This window comes from Pelophylax lessonae (assembly GCF_965119305.1).
Source record: "Pelophylax lessonae genome assembly, chromosome: 3".
NCBI classification, from domain to species: domain Eukaryota; kingdom Metazoa; phylum Chordata; class Amphibia; order Anura; family Ranidae; genus Pelophylax; species Pelophylax lessonae.
This window is the reverse complement of record NC_138770.1, coordinates 518,321,623-518,334,244: the sequence shown is the minus strand read 5'-3', so window position 1 is coordinate 518,334,244 and position 12,622 is coordinate 518,321,623. Positions and strand designations below refer to the sequence as shown.

At 35.8% G+C, this 12,622-nt stretch overlaps 1 protein-coding gene across 5 annotated transcripts in view; it reads right to left on the bottom strand.

Moving 5' to 3' along the window:
- Positions 1–8,825: 8,825 nt before the first annotated feature.
- Positions 8,826–12,622, bottom strand: part of GRM1 (glutamate metabotropic receptor 1) — a 446,845-nt gene continuing 443,048 nt past the window's right edge. For 2 of the 5 annotated variants that reach the window (XM_082250134.1, XM_082250135.1), the window contains exon 9: positions 8,826–10,075. In XM_082250134.1, the coding sequence (XP_082106260.1) occupies positions 9,259–10,075 (817 nt within the window). In that variant the 3' untranslated portion in view covers positions 8,826–9,258. The remainder of the gene's footprint in view (positions 10,076–12,622) is intronic. The other 3 variants (XM_082250136.1, XM_082250137.1, XM_082250138.1) reach the window with 3 other exon arrangements.

Below are 12,622 nucleotides of genomic sequence, written 5' to 3'. Positions count from 1 at the left end.
TGTCATTTCCTTGGCAAAATATAGATATTACAACAATAGGTTGTCCTCGGCAGTAGACAAAGGCAGAGGTAACATGCAACGTTGAAAACGAAACAAGATTCAAAAATGCCAGCACTGAGGTAAAAAGGTCTATTTTCTTCACATCAGACTCTGTCACCCTGTAGCTGTCCTGCTGTTCTGAACTGCAGCTAGCCGGAAATGCTGGCTGGCAAATACAGCTCAAAACCATCTGGAGAGACATAAGTGGCCTACTCCTATATATAACATTAGTTCACATTAAGCTTTAGGGAGTCTATTCTTGTACAGTAAAGAGAAATGGTGAAAACGATTGAAACGTTTAAATCATTTTGTTCATAGCTAAGATTTCAGAATACTGACTAATTTGTGCAAAACATTGTATTTTGTATGCATACCTATTGCAAACACCTTTGATTTTTTCACACATACTATATACCAAAAAGTGCGATATTAGCAGCTATGTCAACTACTGTAGGACACAAAGTTATGTTTTATTAAAGCTGCATAAAAGTGTTCTTTTTTATGTAAGTCAGAAACACAACGTGACATTAAAACGCAGTGATACATATTTCTTGTGAAATCCATCAGTAGTAGTTTATATAGTTCCAATATACAGAGAAAACAATTATACATTAGTTGCAATTCTTGTTTCCACAGTGATTGAAATATAATGTACAAAGCAGTGTTCCTCACTGTAAATGGTAATTACAAATGAAAAAAATGTTATATAATAGGGGTACGTTTACATTGGGATATGGGGTTGATTTATGAAAAAGGTTAGTATGGTGATTAAAGCAATGCCATATTCCGTTTAAATACCCAATCATGTGCAAGGGAATGATGAGTGAAAACACAACATTATTTTACCTTGCATATGCTTAAGTAATATAAGGAAACATAGCATCACCCTAATAAGTAAGCTAGGTGAACATGTCCTACTTATTTAGAAAATCAACTTCACAGAGGCATATTGATTCACTTTCCTAATGTGGAAGTCTGTTAAAGCAACTCCAAGCAAACCGTTTTTTTAAGTTGCTCCAGCTAGTGTGTGAAATAAATAAGGAGCTTCGGCTGCAATACTCACCTCCTCTCTTGTGCTGTCAACCATAGCAATCCCATTTCACCACAAGATGTCCTCAGTCTTCCAGGTGGAATGACACCTAACATTATTAAACCCATAAGACTGAGGACATACTCACAGTAAAATGATCCAGAATGCAGTTATGATGGCATTAAATCATCACAGCTCTCTGCATCAAGGACCATCCACCCCCAAGTGAGGATCCCAAAAGAAACAGGTTTCAGCACATTACAGTCAGGTCCATAAATATTGGGACATCAATACAATTCTAATCTTTTTGGCTCTTTACACCACCAAAATGGATTTGAAATGGAATAAACAAGATGTGCTTTAACTGCAGACTTTCAGCTTTAATTTGAGGGTATTTACATCAAAATCAGGTGAACGGTGTAGGAATTACAACAGTTTGTATATGTGCCTCCCACTTTTTAAGGGACCAAAAGTAATGGGACAATTGGCTGCTCAGCTGTTCCATGGCCAGGGCCCAGGTGTGTGTTATTCCCTCATTATCCTATTTACAAGGAGCAGATAAAAGGTCCAGAGTTAATTTCAAATGTGCTATTTGCATTTGGAATCTGTTGCTGTCAACTCTCAATATGAGATCGAAAGCGCTGTCACTATCAGTGAAGCAAGCCATCATTAGGCTGAAAAAACAAAACAAACCCATCAGAGAGATAGCAAAAACATTAGGTGTGGCCAAATCAACTGTTTGGAACATCCTTAAAAAGAAAGAACGCACCGGTGAGCTCAGCAACACCAAAAGACCCGGAAGACCACGGAAAACAACTGTGGTGGATGACCCAAGAATTCTTTCCCTGGTGAAGAAAACACCCTTCACAACAGTTGGCCAGATAAAGAACACTCTCCAGGAGGTAGGTGTATGTGTGTCAAAGTCAACAATTGAGAGAAGACTTCACCAGAGTGAATACAGAGGGTTCACTACAAGATGTAAACCATTGGTGAGCCTCAAAAACAGGAAGGCCAGATCAGAGTTTGCCAAACAACATCTAAAAAAGCCTTCACAGTTCTGGAACAACATCCTATGGACAGATGAGACCAAGATCAACTTGTACCAGAGTGATGGGAAGAGAAGAGTATGGAGAAGAAAAGGAACTGCTCATGATTCAAAGCATACCACCTCATCAGTGAAGCATGGTGGTGGAAGTGTCATGGCGTGGGCATGTATGGCTGCCAATGGAACTGGTTCTCTTGTATTTATTGATGATGTGACTGCTGACAAAAGCAGCAAGATGAATTCTGAAGTGTTTCGGGCAATATTATCTGCTCATATTCAGCCAAATGCTTCAGAACTCATTGGACGGCGCTTCACAGTGCAGATGGACAATGACCGAAGCATACTGCGAAAGCAACCAAAGAGTTTTTTAAAGGAAAGAAGTGGAATGTTATGCAATGGCCAAGTCAATCACCTGACCTGAATCCGATTGAGCATGCATTTCACTTGCTGAAGACAAAACTGAAGGGAAAATGCCCCAAGAACAAGCAGGAACTGAAGAACGGTTGCAGTAGAGGCCTGGCAGAGCATCACCAGGAATGAAACCCAGCGTCTGGTGATGTCTATGCGTTCCAGACTTCAGGCTGTAATTGACTGCAAAGGATTTGCAACCGAGTTTTAAAAAGTGAAAGTTTGATTTATGATGGTTAATCTGTCCCATTACTTTTGGTCCCTTAAAAAGTGGGAGGCACATATACAAACTATTGTAATTCCTACACCGTTCACCTGATTTGGATGTAAATACCCTCAAATTAAAGCTGAAAGTCTTCAGTTAAAGCACATCTTGTTTGTTTCATTTCAAATCCATTGTGGTGGTGTATAGAGCCAAAAATATTAGAATTGTGACAATGTCCCAATATTTATGGACCTGACTGTATGTGACCACCATGAAGACTTTGGAAAAAGTCTCGGTCTTCGGTATAAAAAAAAAAGCAGGGGAGGGGGGTTCAGACCAGAGCTAGGTTTTAGATACAAAACAGCCATAACTCTGTTTTTTAAGTTCTTCTACACGTATCTCCTTTATCTCTTGTGTGCAAATGCTTAAATAATTAATCAGTCGCTAAAGGGTCTATTTTTACATTTTTTTCAAATCAAATTCATGCAACTTTCACCCAAGAATCATACATTTTCCAATTTAATCCAATAACAAAGTGTGATAATTTGGTGAAAGCTTTGTGAATCTTGTGTGAAAAATGTATGGTTAAAACAGTAAGAGTTTGTTGCAGATGTAGATCCACAAAAACGCCATCTAGAAGAAATAAAAACCAATAATATTATGTTTAACAATACATTAAAATACACTTTGCCTGTATGCACATTTAAAAAAAAATGTATTATATATGATCACTTAATATAAATAGAAATTGTCTGATCAGAAACGTACAAATATGTAGGGATTACAAGGCAATAATTTCTGACTTGTTCACAATATTGTGTTTTGTATGATGACATCAATGTGAGATACATCACAGTCAATTATGTATAGTCTTAGTCATATTCACAACATGTGCAGTCACCTGCAATAATCTGCGTAGATCAAGCAGGCTCACAGCAAGGACACATAGAAAATAATTGTGTTCTATGTGCCCTGTTCACACCAAAATGCTGCTTTGAAATGGGGTGCAGTGTATTGCAAAAAAATGCACAGATGCATTGCACCTCACCTCAGCTCTCTAACTCATTTAGTTGTGAGCTATTGGGCTTTGTAAACAACAGTTTTTTTTTCTTGTTTAACAGAGTAGCTAATAGACAGATAAATAGGTAAAAAGCTTGGAAATATAATGAATAATGAAATATTCATAGGCAATATTTTACAGTTAGCCAACCAAAATACGGTAAGTATTTACATTTTGTTAGTTCCAGCCATAATAAATAAAGACAAAAATAATAAAGCTATATATATATATATATATATATATATATATATATATATATATATATATAAAATAAAGCCAAAAATAATAAAGCTATATATAGATATAGATATATATATATATATATATATATTCTGTATATTTACACCATAATTTCTGTTTAAGTTGACAGGTACCTACCTTTTTGGCCCCTTTAATAAATAAAGCACTGTTGCTCACAAGATCTAGGGTATCCTGAACTCTGTGCATATGGATAAAGTGAAAAATGTAGAGATCTTTGGTGCTTCCTGTGATATGTGCAATATACAGTGAATAACATAAAAAAATCGACCTTCGCCCTGGCTACTTAAAGTTATAGTTATGACAAAAAATAAAGTATTCTGGCTTTCTGGAGGTGTACTGTAACAGATATTGGGTTAAAACCAGACCTGAACAGCAATTAATCAGCTGCCACACAACTGAATGACCCAAACAGGAGAAACATGCCCCCTTCTCACCAACCAAGACAGCAGTGTTAAGTTTTTTTTTTATTAGAAACCCTAGCATATTTTGCAAATTGAGAATTATAAATGACAAAAATATAAAATATCAGTTGTTAAATGATCAAAAAAAAAAACACTAAAATTGTTATTTTTTTACCTTTAACTTTGTTTCTTCTGCAGATTATTTCATGAAGCTACACTGTCAGTAAATGTGGTTAGCAAAGACCAGCTTATAGTAATGTACCTGTAGTACCTTCTTTTAGGTTACACTCTAGGAAACTACCAGCTATTTCTGGTTTCTGGAATCTATTTTAACTCTATTATCGATTCGATTCGATTCAATAAATAATGCAGTAGTGGAGATGAATGGGATTTTAGCAGAATCTGTCCTGAAAAGCTTGCCCAGAAATGGTAAAATTCAGAGACATGCAAGTCATCATATTTCTCTGGATCCTATCATTTCCAGTTTGCAGAATTACCTATGGCAATCACTTTAACAAACTGGCTTCTTCCATAGCTTCCTTCAATGATTCCTGGTTTCTCACTATTGATTACATTGAATATGTAAGAAACACAGATCCATTCTGTGTGAATTTTCAATTATAAATTTTGTATGCACCATGGTTGTGTGTATTGTTTTTAATATTAAAATATTCATCAGAATACATTGTTGCAAGACTTTAAACTGTATTTTATAGTGGAATCTGTTGTTGCTTGAAACCATTTTAACTCTTTGGGGTTTATTTACTAAATGGAGTAGAATGTGTTCACTTGTGTTCATGTACGGGAAAAAAAAAAAACAGAACGGGATTTTAATTTCTGCCTTCCTAAATGATAGAAATGTTTCTGTCATACAAGTTTCAATGTTCTCATATTCGGCTGTTGTATGAAAAACTAGCTTCCATAATGTCTTTTTTGAGTCATGGCTAATAATTTTGGTTAGTTTTAACTTTAGCTGCTCAACACCACTAGATCTTCAAACAAACATTCATACAAAAATTCATATGAAATTACTCAGTATATTTGGTAGCTAAAATTTGTTTGTTCAAGAAAAAAATTTCCATCTCATTCTTTTAAACTTTTACATTATCGCAGTTAACAAACAAATGTCAGTTTGACCACATTAATGATAAGAAAATCAAACGAACATTCTTAAAAAGAAAAATTTCAAATGTAAATGCAAGGATTGCATTGAAAGGTTTGTTTTGTGTTAGCACCAATCCTGGTGCAGAGTGGTCAAATTGGTTTTGGCTTTGATGAGGTAAGTAAGTTAAGGTTAAGGGATTGTTCATACTGCAAGGGTAAGGTGGTCCTTGGTAGGTAGTGTGAATGTGCACACTGAGCAGAGTGACCCGGACTATACATTAGTGTGCAGAACGCTGAAATACAGTGTTGAAACTCTATATGCAGTGTTGGGTAAAATTCAAGTTTTTTTAATCCATCCCTAGGCAAAAACCTAACCTTGCCAGTGTGTGCTGTCTTAAAGCTCTTGTTTCTGTGAATCATTTGTAACTATATGGGTACGTGGGGCAGCCAAATTTGCAGATTGCTTGCAGTGACTACTGTGAGCGAAAGATCTTCCTCTAGTGTATAATGTATATAGCTTTACGTTTAATAAAATAATGGAAATATGGTAGAGAAAGCATTTTGTATGCGAAAAGGGAGTTGGGAATCTTTGCTGAGTAAATTATGTGTGTATTTACTTCAGCTATCCAATCATTTGAAAAGTATATTCCAATTTTTTTGATTTTTCATAGACATATCACAGGTTGCAAATAAGTCATAGGATAGTGAAGAATATATCAAATAAATAGTTGTGCTAGAAAACAAGGATAGTAAAGTGAATACACTGTATCAATTCTAATAATATTCAGCACCAGATTGCTCTTCAGTGAGCTAGACTAATGTATTAAGAAACTACAGATATTTGGTGGCTCAATAAATCAAGTCTCAGTATAGATAATAGTTAAACATTGGAACATATGGAGGGGAGGGTAAAGGACAGTTGGCAAAAGGGTGAAGAAGGGGGGGGGGAGGAAATACAGGACAGTGGTGGTTTAGCCCATCTTACAAGCTGAACAAGCTATAGTCTGTTCCAGCTAGAAGAAAATGTGTAAACTAAACACCTTTGTATTTTTGCATTGTATCAGTTACCCTGGCCTCCACCTTCTTCTCATTTTTCATAGTTTGTGTGATCCAAGATTTCATTTTGGCTATGGAGAGAGTACGGGGATTTAATGCTCTGCCAATTGTCTGTTTAGCAACCATGGGGACATGGACCATTAACTTAAATTGCATTTTGAATAGATCAGGGGCTCTAATACAAAGAAGAGCTTATTCTGCTTTGAGGGAGATTTTGTGTCCCATCAGTGTAGTCAAAATGAAAAAATATTTACCAATTTTATCTGCACAGGATTGGGTATTCATAATGAAACAAATGTTGCTTCACACATGATTGGATTATTGAAATTATTATTATTTACACAATTTATTCAGTGAATATCTCCAACTCCTTTAGTAATATAGTCTCAATGCTTCTTTAAATCTTACCATGTGGAAAGATTTAGTAGTGCAAAGGTTTGTTGGCTAACCAAGTTTTAATTTTTAAAATGAATTAGATGCAGGAATCTATCTATCTATCTATCTATATTTACTTATTTATTTATAATAAAATATGAATACAAAGTAGGTTTACACTTTTAAATAGAAGAAAATGGACAAAGCTCAGTTATATTTAGCTAGGCTCAGTATAGCTGAACGCCAGCTATGGCACGCTCTTCTTCTCTCCAATGTTCTAGGCTTTGGCCAGACTCTCGTCTTACTCACATACAATTCAGGACTTTTGGTCCTGCATTTTACTTGATGACATCAATGAGCAACTGCCAGAGTGCTAGAGTGTTTTAGAGAAGAGACTTCCAGGGACCAGTCACACAGATGGAGGGAGCCTGCCAGAGTGAGGGGTAGGATAAGTATTATACCTCTTTCCTCTACCCCGACACTCAACCAGAAATTAATCCTTGCAGAGTGGGGGGCACTGCAAGAATAGGAAAGGTTTAAACCTATGTAAGGTGACTTTATGCTGTTTATGTAACATTAGGGAAGTTTCCATTTGCTTCATGTCCAAAAGGCATAATAGGAAATTAGGAAAGTGGATGTTTTCTGCTCTGACCTTAAGGTAACCATAAACATAACAATTGGCACCTGATTATTCCAAAACCAGACAGATTTGAGGAAACCCATTTAGATGTCTATGAGGCAGCTTTCTGCTGCTTGGCACCATAAGCCTTTAAAAATGGCCATTTAAAATAGACCTAAACTTTGCTCTTACTGGGAAAAGTAACAGGTTTTCTCTATTTTATCACAAAATACTTTCTGTTCATTCCCATAGTTTGTGCCTCTGAAAATTACCCTGTAAAATTCCAGATGGGAGGGAGCATGTGACATGTGACCTGTTTTCCCACAATGTAAGACTTGTAGCCATAATGGCCAGGCTTATCAAAGGATATGGAAAAATACACAACTTTTGCTTTGTTCAGATAGACATACACATATAGATTTTTCTCTTTCTGGCTGAATGACAGAAATCTAATAGCTTCCTCCCTCCATGTTAAATAGCATGAATGGAAGAATCTATGCTGCTGGTTATTGTATCCAAGCAGCTCAGACACTTGCAGCTGTTTGAAAACCTGAACAGTGACTGCATTTAATAGAATGCAGTCAATACTCAGCCAACATTTTTTCACCCAGTTTCTTTAATTTTTCCAACTATATTTGGTTGGTACTGGCAGGGCAAATTCGAGCCATGTATGGCCAGTCTAAAACTGACATTTCTGATGGGTTTGTGGTGGATTTGTTTAATGAGGGAGTAGTTGGAAGGTGATTACAGTGAACAGTGATTAGGTGACAGTGAACCTTTACTTTGTGCAGCATGGGCAAAGTGCAGGTCCACTTTAAGTATAGAGGTCACCCGTAACATATAAATAAAACTTTGATCATATTAATTTTCACATATGAAAATATGATCAAATATAACTTTGATCCAGCACTGTAATGAGCAGTGCCCTATTTTAAACTGAATTAATATATGATGAACAATTAAAACACTTGCTAAATTAATTAATAAGGTTGTAGGCAATAACAACCTAATTAAACTTAATAAGTACTATATACTGCATTGTTTGGATACATATCCAGTCTAAATTCTAAACTAAGGGAATTCAAAGAACAGCAATATAATCTTTTATTAAATTAAACTTTTTTTATAGAATAAGAAGTAATCTAAATGTGTGTGTGTGTATATATATATATATATATATATATACACATATTTAGGAAATTATTTGACTATACGTGTCTCTGCAAAATAATATGGATGATCATTAGTGTACAAACCTAGGCTTTTTCACATTTAGGTAATCACATTTGTACAAAAGTTCCACGTACAGGATGATATTGTATTAGTTCCAGGTTAAGAGCCATGATCAGTGTCTGCTTAGATAGATGTAACAGTAATGGACGAGAAGGTTTACCAAAACTGTTGACTTTGAATAACAATAGTATATTATATATTTCCTTTAGATGTATGTTACAAGTTTGTGCTTGTTTAAATATACTGCACTGTATCTTTTTGATTTGCAATACAGTGAAAAAATACAGAAGAGTTAATTAAGAGCCCTCATAGAGATAATTTTTAGTGCAGGACACTTATTTGCTTTGCTCTGTGTTAGAAATTGTCCTATTTTGTTGCCAAATGACAAGCCCTGTGTTGCCTTGTAAATAAAATTATTTTGCCTACAAGGTGGATGAAGTCTGCTTGAAGTCCCTTAACATGACTGAAGCATAGGTCACACCTGGGGGTGTACAAAGCACTGACTCAGACACAGGTGAACTAGGCACAGAACTGCCAGAAGCTACAGAATCCCGAAAAGGGGAAGGAGGTGTCAAAGCCGGTGAGTCCTCCAGTACAAGTTTGCTTGGAACAAGGTCCTCATCAGGAGTATCTGTGCTATCATACATGTAACCCCGAAGAAGGTTTAATTTGTCATTTTCTACCTCCTCTGTGGAGGAGTCTATACCTTCACTGAAAGCCGCCATCTGAAGTGGAAGCACTTGCTGAGTGGGATAGATGGAGTCAACTCCATTCTCTGGTCCTGGTATAGGTATAATTGAGTTAAAGTCTGGAATTCCAGTAGAGAATTTATTAATCACTCCATGAAGTTGGTCAAGAATAGACTTTTGCAAAGGTAGGCTCTTAGAGACTTGATCTGACAGATATCTTGTCCCTTCATCATATTCTTGAGAAGGTGGTGGGGTTGTGGTTGACCGCCTATGTATCACCATGGATGGGCTGCTGGGAAGGTTGAACCTCACTGGCTCATTTTCATCTTCCTCCTCTACGTTGTACAATGTATTAGTGCTCATATCTGAAAAGGTGAGACTCTGGCTCTGCACTTGGTAGCCTTTGGTTATAGGCTTGATTACAGCTGTTTGATTTGACGTCCCGGTTTCCTTGGTCTTCACATGCACTGATAATCTGTGCCACATGTGTTGCCCCTTCTGTACTTGTCTTCCACCTGGTTCAGACCATGACACAGACTTTCCATTAGAACTATGAATAAAATAAAGATGGATGCATTTGAATAAATAGCATGCACATAATAACATCAAACTTGAAAACAAAAGTAACAAAATATGCAAATGAATGGTCTGTTTGTAGGATTTATTGGGTTACTGTGGTTTTCTCTTCTTTTCTGCATTTTAAATCTGAAAAAATATTAACCAAATTAGAGCACTGCATTCTTGTTTCATCTAAACCTGGAGGACTAAGAAAGTAAACAAAAAATATTCATAATCAAATTTTATGGGACCTTTTATACTTTGCAATTTATATTTTCAAAATAGATTAAAGAAGACCTTGCACTGCAAGCAAGGTCCAGTTATTTACTTTGCAACCCTTGTGTCAAAACACTGCCATAAATTGAAAAAATAAATAAATAAATAAATGTACAGAAAAAGTTAATAAATAGGCTTACCTCACCCTTGGCTTTTATCCTGCAGAGGGTGAGGTCACACTCCTTACAATGAGATCCAGTTTAATGTTGGTCAGCCCAAATGTCACCAGATGACGCTCCAGCATAGCACAGTAGCAAGCTTTTTGCAAGATTTGGGCTACTCAGCATTCCCAGAATCTCACCAGAAGGAGCATGATGTCACCCTCACCAGGGTTACAGTAAGTAAATATCATAATTTTTCCCTATAGTAAGTATTTTGAATAACTTTTTCCCTTTTTTTTTTACATGGGTGGGGTGGTAAAGTAAATACCTGGACCTTGTATTTCTAGTGCAAGGTCTTTGAATCATATGCTATCTTTCTATTTTATGTCCCCTAATGTAGCATTATTTTATTCTACAATCTTAAAGGAATAAACCTATACTGGCAGAGTGCTGCTATTAATGTGGTTGTGTTACTTAGCTTTCAGTGCCAGATACTCTATAAAATCGCTGTGTGCTTAAGTTCCAGTTCACACAAATGCGATGCGGGAACCCTGCAAATCCACTGTGGGTTCCCGCATCGCATTCAACTCGCAGGCTGTTCACCCTGCCATATGCAGATCGCTGGGGGTATCAATACAAAGTTAACGAGACCCCTAGATCAGTTTGCATATCGCAGTGCGAACTGGCAGTTCAGACATTGATCGGATCGCATAGGTGTGAACACCCATGTGACTCGATTCTGGTGCGGACCCAAAAAGGGTCCTGTGAGAGCTGTGTCCGAATGCAACGTGAATTCAGCCGTAATCTGTGTGGCTGAATTTGCATCGTACAAACATCGCATGTGATTTGAAGATATGTGAATCGGCTCTAAAAAAGTTTCCTCCTTCTTCATTGTTACTGCCATTTTTAGGTACTAATTGTGGGTGCGATTGAAGTATATACGTAACCTATTTACTACCATGTTGCATTTTAAGATTGGTTCTTTAATGATCTAATGCATTTGCAACATTACATTAAGCAAAAAAAGTATTAAAAAAAACGAATTTAATTGCATTTTAGCATCTTGTCCAGGTACTGTATTTGCTGTGTTACACAAGCAGGGAATGTCCTTGAAAAAAGTGGACTTTTATCATTATTGATATATCAACAAATTAAATTTTATATTTTATTTAAACATTACTTGGAATTATTTGGAGTTCCTCTTTCCTATTTATTTCTGTTCCAGAATTAGGTTTGTTTAATTGAATAATTGACTTGATTTAAATTCATGGGGGCCTTTTTGCAAAATCCTTTGTATTGATTTACATGCAAGTACCATATTTGTAGCAGAAACTGGTGGAAGCAAAACAGAGATGCAGTAATGGAAATTTAGCTCATAGCATAGCATAGCAAACAATGTGATTCTTAGCTTACACTCCATGCTCACTTCAATTGCCCATAGCAGTAATGAAAACATGCAATAAATATATCAAATTTTTACATGGTTTACAGAAGCAAACACAAGTCAGTACAATTGAGGCATGCCATTTGTTAATCGTGAATCAACATACATTTAATGACATTTCATTGTTATTACTAAGGTAAAATCACCTAGTACAAGACAAATGATCAATTATGATATTTTACAAAATTCTAAAAATTACATATGGATTAGTTCAGGCTGTTTTTTAACATCTGGCTTTGTTTCATAAAGCATAATGTTAATCCGTTTGCTTTATATTACAATTAAATTTCTGTTTTATATGCAATGAAATCTGGTATTTAGCTGAAAACGCACTGAAAAGTATTCAGAAATTCCATATAAAATGCAGGAGAGCAACAAAACAAAAATAATTATTTCTTGCTTTTTTAACCCTTTCCACAATTGTGCTGAAATTATGATAAAATTCACATTATCATCCTTTCTGCTTAACCAAACAATAAGCAGGCAATACAATAAAAATTCTGAGTTGCTTGGTCACACAAATGCTTCACATTGTAATGAATTCATAACAATGTGAAACCAGTTCTAAAGAGTAGCTGAGGATTGTATGTTGCCAGATTGAAACTTCTTGTTTTACCACTGCAATTATGTTCACTTTTTTTTCAGTAGGGTTAAATTTGCAAAATGCTCTTATTCAAAAAGAATTATATTTGAACTTTTTTTTTTACATCCTTGCTAC